Source organism: Paramormyrops kingsleyae, chromosome 25, assembly GCF_048594095.1.
Source record: "Paramormyrops kingsleyae isolate MSU_618 chromosome 25, PKINGS_0.4, whole genome shotgun sequence".
Taxonomy (NCBI): Eukaryota; Metazoa; Chordata; class Actinopteri; order Osteoglossiformes; family Mormyridae; genus Paramormyrops; species Paramormyrops kingsleyae.
In genome coordinates, this window is record NC_132821.1 from 26,553,089 (window position 1) to 26,570,435 (window position 17,347).

At 40.1% G+C, this 17,347-nt stretch overlaps 2 protein-coding genes across 2 annotated transcripts in view; both read left to right on the plus strand.

Annotated features, from left to right (window-relative positions):
• ndst3 (N-deacetylase/N-sulfotransferase (heparan glucosaminyl) 3) overlaps nt 1–17,347 on the plus strand; it is a 159,699-nt gene that overhangs the window by 14,798 nt on the left and 127,554 nt on the right. The window lies entirely within an intron of this gene.
• LOC140582842 (zinc finger BED domain-containing protein 4-like) lies at nt 2,655–5,312 on the plus strand. The gene is made up of 2 exons (XM_072707237.1): nt 2,655–4,247; nt 4,441–5,312. The coding sequence occupies exons 1-2, from the start codon at nt 2,883–2,885 to the stop codon at nt 4,936–4,938; spliced, it is 1,863 nt and encodes a 620-aa protein (XP_072563338.1). The 5' UTR covers nt 2,655–2,882; the 3' UTR covers nt 4,939–5,312.

Consider the following 17,347-nt stretch of genomic DNA (forward strand, 5'->3'; position numbering starts at 1 on the left):
TCTAAGTTCGGTGACACAACACTGCTTTCAACGGCCTTTTTTAGACATATGAGCCCAGCTGGGATTTGGCACCGTGCGATGACATATTGCAAGTTCCAAAGCTCCCTGCTAACCTTTTGTTTACCTGCTGATGACATCGCCGAAAATGTCACGCAAACAAACCAACACAGCCGCAGAAGGACTGCATAGTCCTGTACTGATAAAAACATCCCATTCCTTCTCGTACCCATGTTATGCGTAATTGTATGGCAGGACAGAGAAAACGTCACCTCAACTAGTTAAGTGATTCATAGTTACTTGCAAATGAAGAAATCTAGTTTAGAATAAGTAGTCTGCATGTTAAATTCATAGCATGAAATAAACAATGACTAACCTTAAGCTCTGTAAGATGTACATTACATCATACCATTTTTGTTTACATAAATATAATGCTATATACACACACACATATATAATACTGTATACACTGATATTTCAGTCCGGCAGAAGCGCACAGTCTATATCACTGCTATTATTTCTGTATTCACTCCTGTGGAAGTGTTTCCAGCCAGGTAGAATGCCACACCAAACAATCTTTTTAGCAAATGTGCTACGGTTAAATAAAAGGCCAACATTTTCCCAACACTTGAAGGAATTTTCAAAATACCTGATTTGTTTTAAGAATTTTATGAATTTGATGATTCGTTTGTGCTTTATGAAACTTTCTGCGGCTTATTTAAACCATATTGCTGTTAAGTATCCCACTGCTCTGTGAAACACCCTAAAAGTGCAGATCCCCAGCAGCCTTATTCCACCAAAATAAAACGGGGCAGCACTTTACAATGAGGCTTTGTTTTGCCACTTATAAATGGTAGTAATGGTTGTCTTATTGTACAGTGGTACCTATAATGGTAAGCATTTCTGATTTCATCTTTATACATTGACAAACACACGGTAACCACTCTGTGCTCTGCTAAATCCTAAGAAGAATGTGATTTTCTCAGTATGAAGCAACCCAGGGGACAGATTATCCTCCAGATTTTGCCGTAATCGCAGGGGCGGACAGCATAAATTATAAAAATCTTGGTCTCGCAAACTCTAGACACGAAGCTGTTTTTTGAACGATAATCTTTGTCATACACGTACAAGACAAATGCATTACTGTCGCTCCGAAAGATGTTTTCCGCCATTGAAAGGCTTAAATCTAACAGTTCACTGTAGCTGCTTCCTGGATTCCAGACTCCGAGGTTATATTGATATGTAGCATTTTTGTATTTAATATCTCCTGCTGTGTTTATAGTGTTACGAATAAACTCTGCCAGATTGAACTGTGAAATTGTATAATGGAGCAAACTGCTGTTCTGTCATTTTCCTTAAAGAAAGTATCCTCGTGTCGTTAGGTTTCTAATGTAATCCTGATATAATGCACACAAAAGGCTGGTTAATTCTCAAGGCTCAAATATTAGCTATTATTTTAAAATTTTAAAGTTCATATTCCATTTTTATGCTGTTGAACACTCAGTCTAGCATTGAAATTCTGAAACACATTTGTACACATCGTACAATTGTTTGCATAAATCACATTTTCAGCTAATCAGGGGTATACCTAGTCCCAGTGTTTTACACACTTGTTGATTAAGCTTTTAAGGCCTTAATTGTTCATCGTCTTTACAACATGGTAAAACAAACTATTAAATAAATAAAGCGATCTCTAAATGAAGCTGTAAACGTAGAATGCTTATGAATTCACAATATAATTTGAAAGGGATCATATGGCAGTAATCTATTATGAGAGCATTAAGATGCTTGATGTGTATGTTTTACAAATTAAAATTCATAGTGCATGAAGAACAAAAAAACAATGTTCCCTGATAAATTAATGGCAACATTTTGCTAAAGAAGAATGAATTTGCTTACTCTGCATTTTTAAAATTAATTTCCAAATCTCTTTAATATGTCATATTTGTTATTATAACAATATAAATGGTTTTGTTTTTATAGTAGTTAGTTGATATATCATAACAATGTTATGTTAGCTGCATAATTCATGAATTCACTATGCATTCCACTGTTCCAGGTGGGGATTGTAACGTCATCAAGCCGATGTAGTCTCCAAAACAATGGCCTTCTTACAGCAGAAGTGCCTCAATGCTTTATGCTTAGAACGGCTGGTGCCCCCGGGAGATATTACCATTCATGCAGAGCGCCACTTTTGAAGGATCCTTGTTGTGACTGATAGCTATACTCAAAAGCTCGCGAAACCCGGAGCCGCTGTCCGCGCACATGTGGCTCACCTTAAAACGTACTGATGCTCCCTGCCACCATATTGACATCTTAAGTCGTGTCTCATTTGGCCGTCGCACCCTAGGGAAAGAGAAAATGAAAGGACCCGAGCTTAGGTTTGCGGGGATGTTTCGTCGAATTCTGCACCCTCTGTTACCCATGAGCGAGCAATCACATAACAGCCAGCGAGTGCCGGCGCTCACGGTGTGCCCGCACTTTGTCTGAACAAACTAATTGACGGAGCCGATAGCTGATAGCGAGCTTGTGTTTCATTGGTTGCGATGATGGATTAGAGCGCCTCCCGCACCAGCCGGCTAGTGCCGATCAGTGTTGTGTGTAACGCGTTACTAAGTAACGCGTTACTGTAATTAAATTACTTTTCCACTGAAAAAGTAGAGTAACTGATTACTGTTCATTTGTAGGTATTTTAATTACAGTTACTTGTAATGTACTTGCGTTACATTGAAAAATAATTAAACTCGCTGAATATCATTATTTAATTTTATTAATTTATGTTCTAAAGGTAAAAGTAAACTCTGCCGCTTTAAAATCGTTGTAGTGCAGGTGCACGTGATTTCGCGCCAGTTATAGTCTTATATAGTCCTATTCTAAAGCGGAAGATGTCGGACTCGGCTGAAGCGAGTGGCTGTTTTAAAAAATGGAAATATTCCCATCACTTCAGTTTCCTTAAACAAGCAGACAAGAACATTACTGTACTATGTAAGCTATGTCCTGGGGAGAAAAAACTATCGGCCGCTGTCAATAGCACGAGTAATCTACTGAAACACCTGACACGGCAGCATAGACGAACACTTCTGAGTGATCCTTGTTCATCATCGACGGATAACCCAGCGGCAACTCCTGCTAAGCAGGCAAAACTTGATTTTACTTTGGCAGTGCAGAAAGTGTCTGAAGGTGAGTTTAAAAAAATGATTGCAGGCTACATTGTGGAAGAGATGCTACCGCTGCGTACTGTAGAATCTCCGTCTTTTAGGTGCATATTAAACAAAATACCTGTGTGTGGCAAAAAAGCAGCACTGCCCGATCGAAAAACGTTTTCGACTTACTTAGACGAGTGTTATGCTGACATGGAAATGGAGCTTAAAGGGAAATTCGAGAGTTTGCAATATATTTCCACGACTGCTGACATTTGGACCAGCCATAACAAAAGTTTTCTCGGAATGACGGCACATTGGATTGATCCTTCTACTTTTGTACGAGGACATGCAGCACTAGCATGTAAAAGAGTGCGAGGGAGACACACATATGATGTAATCGGCAATGAAATCGAGCAAGTACATTCGGCTTATGGACTGAACTCTAAAGTGACAGCCACCGTGACAGACAACGGGTCCAATTTTATCAAAGCTTTTAGAATGTTCCAAAAATCAGACTCTGATGAGGAATCCGAAGAAGATGAAGAGGTGACATTTACTGATGTTGAGCAGACCCTCTCCACAGAATCAGAAGGACAGTTTTCTCTCCCTCCACACTTAAGGTGTGCATCACACACACTGAACTTAATTTTTCATGATGTCGAGAAATGGCTTCAAGCAAATGAGTCAAAATTCATCTACCGAAGTGCAACTTCAAAGTGTTCTGCAATGTGGACAAAAGCAAACCGTTCTTCTGTTGCTTCAGAGTTAGTAGATAATTTTTTCAAGAAAAAACTCATAGTGCCTATTTCAACACGATGGAATTCATTTCACGACGCCCTGTCCAGGATCACTGACATTCCCCTTACTGAATTAAATACTGTCTGCACTCAGTTTGGAATCAAATGCTTCACTGATCGGGAGTATCTGTTCCTAAAGGAGTATTGCATCGTGTTGAAGCCACTCACTGTTGCGCTAGACATATTGCAAGGAGAAGAGAACTGCTATTTTGGAATCCTTCTTCCAACTCTGGAGATTCTAATGTCCAGGACGCTGGCGCTGCGGGATGAGCTTAAGCTGACAGCATCTCTCCCTGATGTCATTGTTAAGGTAATCTAATATATATATATATATATATATATATATATATATATATATATATATATATATATATATATATATATATATTATACATATAGTACAAATTGCTAGATTCTGACCTTACCCTAAAATACATTTTTGTTTTATTTATCATGCTCTTATGTGAAGTGTCTGAAGTGTCTGATGTATTTTTGTCTCATAGGCGATCAAGGTGCGCTTTTCCTCAATGATGGACAATAAAGAAGCTCTCCTGGCTGCAGTCACTTTGCCTAAATTTAAGTTACGCTGGATCAGAGAAGAAGAGAAAAAAGGCATGGTTAGGGCAATGCTTACTACAGAGTGCCATGGGTTGTCTCTTGAAGACCAACAACATGCTCAAGATCACAAGAAACCTGCAGACTCCACTGATGACTTTTTTTCATTTGAGGAGGACGACTGTACCTACTCTGCTGAAACAGAGGTGATGGAATATTTGAAATCTGCTGGGTCTGAGCTGGGTGTTCTTAGCCAGTTTCCCAGGATTAAGGCCATTTCACTGAGGCACAACACAGCCACACCATCAAGCGCACCAGTCGAAAGGCTTTTTAGCCTGGGCAATCTTGTGCTTACGCCCAGAAGGAACAGGCTGTCAAGTGAACGCTTTGAGAGACTTACATTAATGAGATACAACCACTTTTTCAAAAACAAAGCAGCTAAGTAGTACAAAAAGTTTTTTGGAAAACATGAGTGCATACAGTATGCATGAAATATGGTGCTCATTGGTTTGAGGAAGTTTCAGAGGAATTCTGTTTGTTAACTAAAGGTTACAGTTAACTTCACTTTGTTGAAACATGACATGATTACATACATTATGTATGAATATGGTACTCATTGCTTTGAAAGTAAGTTTCATGTTTCATGTTAACATTTCTTAAGTTAAGCTTTTTTGTTATTCAGATATGTTGAAGAATAATATTTTTTTGTTATTTTGTTATGTGTTTCTTACCTGAAGAAGGTTACATTTCTTACTAAAAGATTTATTATTATAGAATGTTTTTTTATAGAATGTAATAAAGATGATTCAGAAAGGTAAAAGGCTAAACTATTTCATGTTTGACTCATATGTTTTTTTTTATTATTTATTATTTAAAGAATTTAATTTCTATTGTTTGTCCACTGAAGGTTTATAGGGATTTTAAGAAGTATTTAGTTAAATTACTTATTGAGTAATTAAGTTACTTTTCAGACACAGTAATTAGATAAGTATTTTAAATACAACATTGATTAAGTAATTAGTAATTAGTAATTAGTTACTTTTTTAAAGTAACTTACCCAACACTGGTGCCGATTCTCTCTGAACATCTTTAAGAACCGGGATCTCCGCAGAGGATGCTGTTCAAACAGTATGAGAGGTATTTCTGCAGAGCTTCAGCACCCGAAGGTGCTCCTTCAATCAGACACTTGAGTTAAGAGTGTTTGACGGACCAGGTTGAAGGGAAACGACGGGATTTGGAGAATGCTTAAAAGCCTTTGGATGAGGACCGTTTCAAAAACAATAATCATCCCAGTGGGCTGGTTCTATGAAATTTGCTGTGTTGTTGTAAGTTTAATTTACTGAAGAACAAATCAACGCATTAAATAATAAGGCCACTCCAATCCAGCCCTCCCCCGCTCACCCCTGCCCCCCACCCACTATGACCTAGCGGTATACAAATGGACAAATAAGACGTGGCAGGTAGGACAGACATGACATGACATTGTAAGACTGTGCAGGTTGACGTAGACGGAAAAAACAGGGCAAGACAAAGCAGAGCACTACACTGACTGGGATAGTTAGGGATTTTCTGTGAAGGTGACAAATTTGGGATGATTGCATTGAGGAGTTGTTGTGTGTGTGTGTGTGTATGTGTGTTGGGGGGGGGGGGGGGGGTGTTGCATAGATCACATATCAGATAAACAGATAAACACAATCCTGGTTACGTGAAGGAAGTAGGTTTACTATTTACACTAATAAAATAGGCTTTGACTTGTACCAACATTAAATATTGTAAAATTCCATCATAACATTACATTTTAACACATACAGATCACTTGAATGTTGTGGATAATTCATGAAAAAAATAAAGTATGCTTTTTATTAGCTAATAGAATTACAATCTTTAACTATGAGGGTACATATACAAATGTCATCTGATTTTATAATTTTTATGACTATCCCGAAATCATGTGATCGAGGCAGTAGGTGGCATATTGGAAACTGATGCAAAAGTGCTATTTCGGGTTTGGATGGAAAGGAGCATATTGTCTGCTCATTGATGGGGTAAATATAACGATGAAGCAATCTGTCAGGTACAGTTTGACTTGGGAAATTATCACAATAAGGCAGCTTTTTTTTTTTGCTTTGTTTCTGAGACACTGATACTAGCTGGAATGGTGGATAATTGTATTTGATTGAATTTATGGAGAGTGTGACTCAATGAGATCCGTAACAAGGTGAAGTTCTGTTTGAAAACAGCCCCCATGAATCATGGGAGAAAAGTTCTCATTCTGAAAGACATAACTGTCCAGGATGCCACAGTAGGCGAGGGTGTGTTGGGGGAAGAAATGGTCAGGAAGAGGAAGTGCATTCTTTAAGTGTGCCGTCTCATATCTGACATCAGTGGCCATTTTGTGAGGAAAATGCCTGAGAATGACCGTGTAACAGAAGGGGTCCCGCTCTGCTTGGACCGAGCGGCCAATATGTCTTTATCGCCTCGACTTTCTGCTGGTATCGAGAGGCGTGTCAGGAGATATGTGGGGATGTCAGTTTGTCAAAGTCAGACAGGTCTGGGTCCCGTTAGGTAATCCATCTTACCCTAGTGGGGGGGGGGGGGGGCTGGAAAATTCAGATTAGAAAATATAAAGATTAAAATGTCAGAAAACCTTTGGGAGATCTCAGGCCACTACCTGTCAATATTACCAGTCAGAGTTGGAATTTAGGACTGGTTTTTTATATATGTGGTAGGTAAAATGTTGACGCGGCACCAAGGGAAATAATTAAGCACGGATCAATTTTGACAGAGGTTATTTTTTATGTCTGCCAGCCTACGAGCGATATTTTTTAAATGGCGAGTGATACATGTGTGATCATTTGCAAAGATGCGCATGCACATTTGACACAACTGATCCATCTTGAGCCTAGCAGACCATCTGATGGCCTGTTACACCTAGTGTCTCTTGTTAAGTAGGAGCAGATCCCCCGATCCGTTCAGATCAGCAGTTATCCGCACGCGCTGTGAATGTTATGTACAATGTGCTAGTGACTCGTTAATAACTAGCCTGTCTGTATGTTCATTATCATTAGTGTTTTTGTGTCACCCACTTTTTGGAGGAGAGTTAAGCATATTAATCACGCCCTATAATAGATCTTATAGACCTTTTCTGCAAAAAGTAAGTGAAGCTATTTAAGCGTGCCAATTTCATGAAATTAAAATCGTTAGATGTTATTTGTTTGGTTATTCGATTTTTTTCGCATTTAATATTTGATGTACGTCTGTGAAAGGCTGGCATCCTGTTCAGGGTGTACCCCAGCCTTGTGTCAGGGTTAGACCCCGGAACTCTCTGTAACCCTGACCTGGATGGATGGATGGATGGATGGATGGACCGACAGATGACATACATATTTTATAAGGGAGAATTTATGTATATATAGATTTTTGTAACATAGTGTGTACCTAATGATCCAAAAGAACATTTTAATTGCATAATTAAAATCTTCATTTTTGCCTTGCAGCAAACATGCATCGGAGATTTTGAGCTGTCATTTCATTGAAACCTTTTGGCACACAATTACGTTTCTCACGTTTTATTACGATTTTCTCGTTGTATAACTTTAGTTATTTCTCCCTTGAGGTAGATCAAGTAAAGAACAAAAGTAATATTCAGGCTTTCAAAGTTTTTCAACAATAGTAAGCAAATGTGTGACTTTTGGGATATATGTGTTAATGACAGAATATCAATTTCCCACATGTATGTGTTTTGACATTTATAGTATAGATATGTATGATTATTGAGTCTAACACATCCCAGGATACTATATTAGAAAAGCACAAAAAATAATATTTCTGGTTAGAGAATTAAAAAAATACCCGACTGATGTACATGACACGAAAGTGGTCGTTGCTGTCTTGTCGTTGCACAAACTATAAGTTGTCATTTCATGAGTATTTGTTTGTATGGTTAAGCACTGCAGTAGTACAGAAAATGTAAATTTAACTAAGCACCGTATCACTAGACAGGAAACACTAGAACCTGGAAGACATCTGTAGCACTTGAGTTCCAGCACCTCCTGTAAACAATGACATCGTAATAAACCAGGAGTAGGCTAATGACTAGGATAAAGATCTTCTGCGATCACCTGCCATCAGTAAATGACCTAGAATCAAGCATGAAAATATATCCCCCTTGTCAAAATCTGTTTAGGTCCAGTTGAAGTACCTAGACTGTGGAGCTAGTGGAGTTAGTGCACAGAGCTGCTGTTTTGTCTCCTCTCTACCAGTGAAGGCTGCCAAGCCCTTAAGGAATGTGTAACTTTGCGTAATGGAGGGAAAAGTGGACAGGTTTAAAGGTAGCAATCTACATTCGTAATGACTGAGTAAATGTTATCACTCACGCCATATGTTAAAGGGTATCAGAAAACAGCTGTTTTGTGTGACTCACGCATGTTCTGAAAAAAGCACAGCCATATGGTAAATTGCACTTACATCACTGCTACTTTGAAGAGTAGATAAACTGTAGAAAGTCGGGAAAAACGATGCCAAATTTTTCATGGTTTCTGGAGATATAAGCATCGTTTTATATCGTTCACCTTAACCCAAGGCTTGTCACTTCTGCTGTCATTTTGACATCCCATTCATGCATATTTATCACCGTTGAGTATCTCTACTATTTGATTTTTCACTTATTTCATTATTCTATTTTCTCTTTTTTTCATTGAATGCATGGTTTAATTTTTTTTTCCTGAACAAAGTGTATTTTTTTTTTTTAAATCATTCTGGATTGTTGACTTAAAATTAGCAGAGTCTTGCATTATTAATGCATGATTAGTTTACATTTTAGATTCTACTCAAATTGTAGCCCCAGGTTAATTTGTATTCCTTATGTCACACCACTGCCCCATGGTATGAGAAAGGTATCTGTAATAACAGCAGATACTTTCTTCCATAATGGAGGCGCACAAAGAGGAGAGAGCATGTGTGACATCACCCTTAGCTGCACACGTCTGAGAAGCTGTGATACACAGAGGTGTTTGCCAGACAGAAACGATGCAGTTTAAGGCTATATTTATTTGTGTTTTCATAATTTTTATGATCCACCCATTTTCCATGCCTGCTTGTCTTGTGCGTGGTTGTGGGGGTGTGGAGTCTATCCCGGAAGCTATGCCTGCAAGGCAGGGAACAATCCAGGACGGGGCACCAACCCTTTACACGGCAAACACACCATTCACACCTACGGACAATCTGGGAAATCCACATTAGCATGTTTTTGGACTCGGGGTTGTGCTGGTGGTACAGGAGGAATTCCCGTGGGAAGAACAAGCAAAGTCCACACATGTGGAGCCAGGTTTTAGGACACGGGGGGCCAACGACTCTGGTGCAGGCGTCAGGAGAACTAAAGAGGCTTCATTGTCAAAACGGGAGCAGGGACACAAACAGGACCGCGAGAGGTCAAAACGGGAAGACTGACTTGGGGATGGGCTCGGGTAACAGGAGGGCTGACGTTAATGACTGGACTGGGGATGACGAGACAAACAGGGTCTTGTATACAAAGACTAATGAGAGGCAACAACCAACATGCTTGGCTCATCTGGGCTGTGACAGGGAGGAGACAGAAGGGTCAGGCAGACATGACAGGCTGGACAGGACCCAGGCAACAGTGCTAACCACTGCACCACCGTGCCGCTCCTATTATTATTATTATTATTCTTATTATTGTTATTTATTACCGTTTCCATGGGGGTATTCCACAAAGCAGGATTTCTTCATTAACCAGATAAGGATTGGTAAGGATTGTCCAGTAGAATTCTCGCATACTTCTCCTTCTGTTGGATAGCTTTCACATAAGTTATTCAGCTAATTGGGAAATTTTACTTTGTGGGAAAACCCTTCATGACCCTGTTCAGGCTAAACAGTTGGAAGATGGATTATTCGGTTGCTGTTGTTGCTATCAAGTTATTTTTATATGTTTCATAAATTAGATTAGATAAAATTTTCTTAGTCAGACCAAAACCGAATCCTTCATTTTTTTAAATAAATACATGTGTTTTACTGTAATCATTATGGTGACGGATACAAATCAGAAATACTGTTTTATTATACACTTTTCATCACAATTAAAAAGTGTGGCTAATGAGGTCAGAGAGAAGCTGACCAACCACGGCAGGCGAGTTCTTAAATCGGGTGAAGTCGTCTTGATGCTTCCCGGCCCGGCTCTGCTGCTAGGCAGCACCTGAACATAATTAAGCGCTAAGCAAACACCTTTTTGTCGGCGGTTTTTTTTTTCTATTTCCTCCCTTCAAGGTGTAGAAATAATTAAGTGTCTTATTTTGGGGAGCACTGGAGATGAGACTTCTAAGTGGTATTGATGGAAATAGAATAGATTTTTTTTTTACCAGTCGGTAAAGTTTTTGCACTCACCGTACAAATCGCATCCATCACAATACTGAAGACACACCCAGCATGCGCAAACTCAGATGGCTGACTGTTTCCTGTTTACCATCTTTCCTCTCTTTGATGAAGACCTCCATCCCACTGCTTTCCAGGACCTTAGGTTTATACCCACCTCGCGGGCAGAACCTTCTTCTATTTGTTACGTCGCCTCATTTCAGAATCGTTGTTACCTGCCGTCCACAGCAGGTTATTCATTTACCCGACCGAGGACAAATGGGCCACCTTTTCATGAGCGTTCCGCTACTCCATTTCTCCTGCAAGAACTTTAAATAGATCTTTGATAAATAAGCAAACTTTCAGCCAAAAAAGAAACTTCTGCTTTACATGGATCATACCATTCAATTAACATTCATTTAATTAAATAAAGAGGTCAAGATTTGTTTTTTAGCTTGTGGGAGTTTTACTTGCACAAAAATGTTCTGAGGGCAGAAGCAAAAATGATTGGTTCAGAGAGATAACCAAGCAGCTTGTAGAGGAGGTGGGTCCTAGCAACTAGAGGAGGCGGGACAAAGACATCTGATTGGTTTGTCTCGCCTCCTCTAGTTGCTTGGGCCCACTTCCTCTGCAATCTGATTGGTTCAGAGAGATAACCAATCATTTTTCCTTCATCCCTCAGAACATTTTGTGTAAATTCCCATGAGGTTGTTTTTAAATTGCAATTAATGCCTTGGATTCAAAAGGGTGACTTTGTAATGTGGTCAGGGGACCTGGCATCTTTAAATTGCTGATGCTTTGTTGTTCCCTGTAATGGACTGGTATCCTGTACATGTTGTTCCCAGTGTTTCCTGGGATAGGCTCCAGGATTCGATAGTGTGCTGGTCAAGCATTTATGTAAAATGGATGGACGGCATTTGGACAGTAAGTGTAACTATAAACAGCACACGGACGTGAAAATAAAGCTGTAATTGTGCTTGCTCTGAATTATGGATTCCTTGTTTTTAATGGTATGATAATGTTGACGTACAGAACATCTCACCAGCGTTTCAGCTGAATCGTAAAAAGCCTTTATGGGGGGAAAAAAAAAAAACACGGTACCTTTATCTCAATCTAATTTACTTTTGCGGGTGTAACTTTCAGTTTTTAGCACCTGTGTAGTATTTTCTACTCGACTCGCATACAAAAGGTGGCTCAACTCCCCCCCACCCCCCAATCTCTCCACAGATAAGATGCAGTTTAGCCAGCTATAGCATGATGAAAGGGGAAAAATATCAAGTGGGTAACAAGGGCCAACAGTCAGTTTGCAAGATAACATTGAACAAAACAGAAATCTAGTTTTACTTTTGCCTCACAGCATCCACAGCTCACTGGATTAATCTTGCCCTGCACAGAACCCAGTAATCGGTTACTGGATTCCTCTGAAGCAATCGCTTGTTGCCTTTTCTTGATCACAACAGAAGCTCCCAAACTGAATGAAAAAAATTCTGAGTGAGGCAAGTCAGTTCATTTTAGCTGCTAAGTTGAGAAAATGCCAGGCATGAACACACTGGATTGTTTTCATTCTAAAATAATTATTTGTTCATAATTATAACAAACACGCATCTCACACCCATCACACGATATCTGCAACTGAGTGTGAAGTAGCTGAATTTATGTTTGTTTGTTTATTTATTCCTGAATTTATTCATCGGGTTGTTCGGTTTTGCTTGACTGCTTTGGGTTTTCTTGCACTGGAACAATCCTTTGGAGATTAAAGTCTCATAAGCCTTAAAGCGTCCTTCGTTATCATGCAACGTGACGTTAGACGTTACCTGGATAGCTGTGCAACATGTCGATATTCACCGGTCCCTCCTACCCCACCACCTCATAAATTCCCCAGAAAAGATACGTGGTTTGCCATCCAGCTCTATGTCAGGACACCCAAAGGGATGAGGTCACCGCTATATTAATTAACTGCAAAAGGCTCCATTAAACAAACCAGCTTCACAAAGGAGAGTAAAACACAGGCGGATGGTCTTCCTTCTCTCAATGCTGTTTGGTCATTATACGTATTTATGGATGTTTACAAAACACGGGCATGTTTAAGTGTCACTAATTTTACTGCTGCACGCAATCATTTGTTAATTAGGTGCTTTAAGCAGGCACTTAACGCCATGATACACCACTAAACAACATGCATTTGACTTATACTTCTTCATTATTTTTAACAGATTGGCAGTCCCTTGCCTTTCTCAACACCCTATACCAGGGTTCTTCAAATCTGGACCTCGATTCCAAATCCAGGCCATGTTTTCAATTCTCCCAGGTAGTTAGTTTAATAATTACTGATTCTGATTGGTCAGAGGCTTCACACCTGACTGACAGGTAAAGGAAGGCTGGAAAACCAGCAGTGCACGGACCTCGAGGACCGGGATTTTAATAACCCTGCCCTATACTGTGCTCTAAATAAGCATCAAATACGACAATATTTGCAATACATGTTTATACTCTATAATGGATTTTTTCAATAAAATGCTGTGACCGGGAGGGAAGGCTTTTAGTTTGTATTAAGGAATTGGTCTTCAGCAGGTATGAATGGGCCTTCAATGGGATATCAATGAAACATATACTAGTTTTTAGAATTTGAAGTATATATATATTTAAAAAAAAAACCTTTTAATGTTAAAACAACCCCACCTGTTTTGACCCATGTATCGTTCCCGCTATTTATTAAAATGTCCGGCTCTGCACGGCTTTGTACAGACTGACATTTTGGCGTCAGGGTTGGGAGGTGCAGCCCCTTTGACCTGCGCTGCGTATCTTGAGGGTCAGGGTGGATGTGTTCTGGTTCTTATTCCCCCCCTCCCACTGCACCCCCCCCCCCCCTCGCATGATGGTACGGTCCCCCCGAAAGCACTTCTGCGGGGGGGGGAGTTGGAGCACAAGACTTTTAGCCATTAGCATGGTGTCAGATAACATGACGTGAGGTCCTTTGGAGAGCTTGGCTTTTCTAAAATAAGCACCACTTACGGAATCTCTGGGGCTCCACCGTGCACCGCTTTCAATTTAGTGTCACTTTATTTCACATCTAGACTGTACACATCCATTTAGCCAACTCACCGGTCTATACATCCGAACGTTACGTTCTTTCATTACCTAGCATATTGCTGGAGTATCGCTCTGCATGGTCTCAGGTAAACAACCAGTATTTATAGCTTAGGTTACTCATTACTTTGTTTTATCTGTGGAAGCGATATAATAGGGCCATAAATGTTTCAATTTAGCATCCGAAATACGTCGCCAGGTATAGAGCCGTGTCTTTTGCGATGAAAAGATTTGTTTCAAGGTTGTACCCATAGTGTACTGTCTTTACTTGGGTTTCAACAAAATCTCAGAGCGAGATCCAATATAGCCCATGCTGCCTATGATAGATGGTGCAGGCGGAATTTCACCTATTCCCTGGGAACTCCCCTTAACCGCGTTTACTGTTCTGGGGTCAGTTCAGTCATTTGTCTTTGTTGATAATTCATCTCACAAAATGCACATTCATTCCAATACAGCTCACAATGCTCATATTGGGGATGCAGGCAAAGCTTTAGCAATAAATATTTCTGATGAGCCGGACTCTGAAAAGGCTACATTCTCTGCATTTATTTGCCATAATTATGTTAATAATATGTCATAAGGCCATTATCATAGCATATGATTTCTTACCGGACAGAATGGTAGGGAGACGTTCTCCAAAGACTATCAGTCAGTAGGGTTCCCTCCTGCCACCGTACAGTTTAACCATGTGACTTTACTCCTACAGGAAATTACATGTCTTACTCGTCCAGAAGATTTGCCCTTGTGAATAATGTAACACATTCCATGAAATTTGGGCTCAGATTGCCCTTTGGGTGTCTCTCTCTATGTGAGCCAGTGATATATATGTTGGGGGGGGGTGATACCGCAGCAAGAGGTCAACCACAACAACTTCTGTTCCACGTAGCAGCAAACAGATAGACTGAAGCATCAAATCGGTGGCGTGGTAAGAAGCTCTGAGTCAATGAATTAGAATTTAGTGATCAGTGGTCATTGTTGACACACCACAACAAAACGTGTCCTCTGCATTTGACCCATATGTGACAATATGACAGAGCAGGGGGCAGCTAATTCAGCGCCCGGGGAGCAGTGCTTGGGGGCGGTACCTTGCCCAGGGTACCTCAGTGGTGCCTTTCTGGTCAGGAATTCGAACCTGCAATCTTTCAATTTCAAGTGTGCTTCCCTAACCATTAAGCCACCACTGCCCACGGAATGTACCATTATCTTGGAATGTACTACATTGGAAGACGGGATTTATAATTACCTAAGTAACTTTGGCACAACGTGAAAACTCTCGCCTGAACTCGGCCAGATACCTGCAGCCTATTACAGCATCTTTACCAAAACCATCTATAATATATCTATAGTTACTTGAATTTATAGAACTGAAATATCAATGTCCATATAAAATAAAATACCAAAGTCTTATAAACAATGCAGAATATTTTTTTAATATATATTAAACCGCTTTGATGTACTTATTTAAATGAGAATCTTCATCATTGGGCTCAAGGCTTATCCAGGCCCTGCATTGTATAAGCAGATATGAAAACTTGATGGATGTATTTCTATCATTAGTAAAAAAATATATATTCTGGTCATTAGCATTAGCATTAAATGTTGCAGCTTGTTAGCATCTGCATGTAATGCTTATCTCATTAGCATTAGCAAGAAATATTTCATCTGTTATCATTAGCGCATAATGTTTCTGCTGTTAGCGTTAGCATGAATTGTGTTGGAAGCATGGGTTTATCCAGTGTAAATTTATCCAGTAAATGATAGTATAGATAGTACTATATCTAATCTCTTTCTATCTCTTTTTATATAGTTTTTACCAATATTTCCTCGGAGCATTGCAATAAGCATTTCACTGCATGTTGTGCTATGTATGATGATGCATGTGACACATAAAATTTGAATTTGATTTTCGGTTTGTATTTGTGTACCGTTGACTGCTGTTCATGCTGGCTCTCTACACCGCATAACTTGTGTCGCTGTGTGAGTTAATGGGAAAAATGCTGCAGTGAGGACACGTCCCAAGATAAACAGGCCTGCAGAACAACGTCAAGGAAATTGGGGGGGGGGGGGGGGGGGGCTGCCTGCCTGCCTGGCAATCAATTGTCCTGTCAAGTTTTTATCTGGGTGCCAGGGGACAAGGGCACACAGCCCCGAACGCCGGCGTCATGTGGAAACGGCATCATCTAGGCAGATTACATTCAAGCCCTCGTTTACTCGCCTCTCAGTCTTGTCGCTCTGGGGGTCTAAAGTGCGGCCGGATGTTTGTTTACCACTGGCCGGCTCCGCCTCGCTCCCGTGTGGCCACCGGAGGCAGCGGTGCACATTTCAGTTTGAAACAACTTAGATCTCAATAAACCAAGAGGATGTGGCATGTTTGTCTTTAATAAACATGGGCTTCTGAAGATGGAAGTGTTTAAATTCAAATAAATAAAAAAAAGACAAATTGTCTAACCAAATGCATTTGAACTGCTTTTCTATGACCAGCAGTTACAAGGCATACATTTCATTTGTTCCGTCTTCAGCTGATTCTCAAAGAAAGGATAGCATCTATGAAAATAGTTCAAACATATGTAGCACATTTAGTGTTTTTTTTTTAAAATACAGTACATTAGATTTGGCTTAACAATCTTCAGCTAGTGCTGTCTGTGTAAAACGTCATAGATTTCTCGAACTACTTCTTCCATTATTGAATCATCTTATATTTTGCCTGTCTTCCGAATACGCTCATGGGAGTTTTACTTACACACAAATGTTCTGAGGGCAGAAAGAAAAATGATTAGTTCTGAGCGATAACCAATCAGATTGTAGAGGAGGTGGATCCAAACAGCTAGAGGAGGCAAGACCAAGACATATGATTGACATATGACCCACCTTATCTCTCTGAACCAATCATTTTTCATTACATTTATATGTGAATAAAACTCCCACGAGCTCCCAATACCTGACGACACGTGAGACTTCTTCTTCTGCAGTTTAGGACTCACCCCATTCCTGCACTTTATATTATTGGTTGGTTGATGTTTTTTCACCCCCCCCCCCCCTCAATCTCAGATACAAGTCTTTTTGTTCTGAGAACAAAGACGGTTTTAACGGAGGGGAAGCAAAACAGCAAGCTCAACAAGAAAAGAAAAAAAAAAACAACAAAATAATCAGCTCTACCTTCATAATCACAGGGCCTTGGATGCTTTGGTGGGGACATCAAAGGCTTGCGGAAAGGGCCCGCCGACGTACGGCTTGAAGTGGCAGAGGATTGGGGGAAGGCCAGGTCACGGAGGGGGCAGCGACACACATGCTGCCAGACTCTGCGGTAGCTAGTGTTTTTAGCCAAACACTAACGGCACGGCGGTGCGAGCTAACTGGGTGACATTTGCGTGGAAATAATATGCCAGAACATTAAGTATAGAT

What these genes read in the sequence shown, in the direction of transcription:
- LOC140582842 (XM_072707237.1), top strand. Translation starts at nt 2,883, where the DNA reads ATGTCGGACTCGGCTGAAGCGAGTGGCTGTTTTAAAAAATGGAAATAT. An exon ending in TCCCTGATGTCATTGTTAAG is followed by an intron (nt 4,248 to 4,440) that starts GTAATCTAATAT and finishes TTTGTCTCATAG; the next exon opens with GCGATCAAGGTGCGCTTTTC.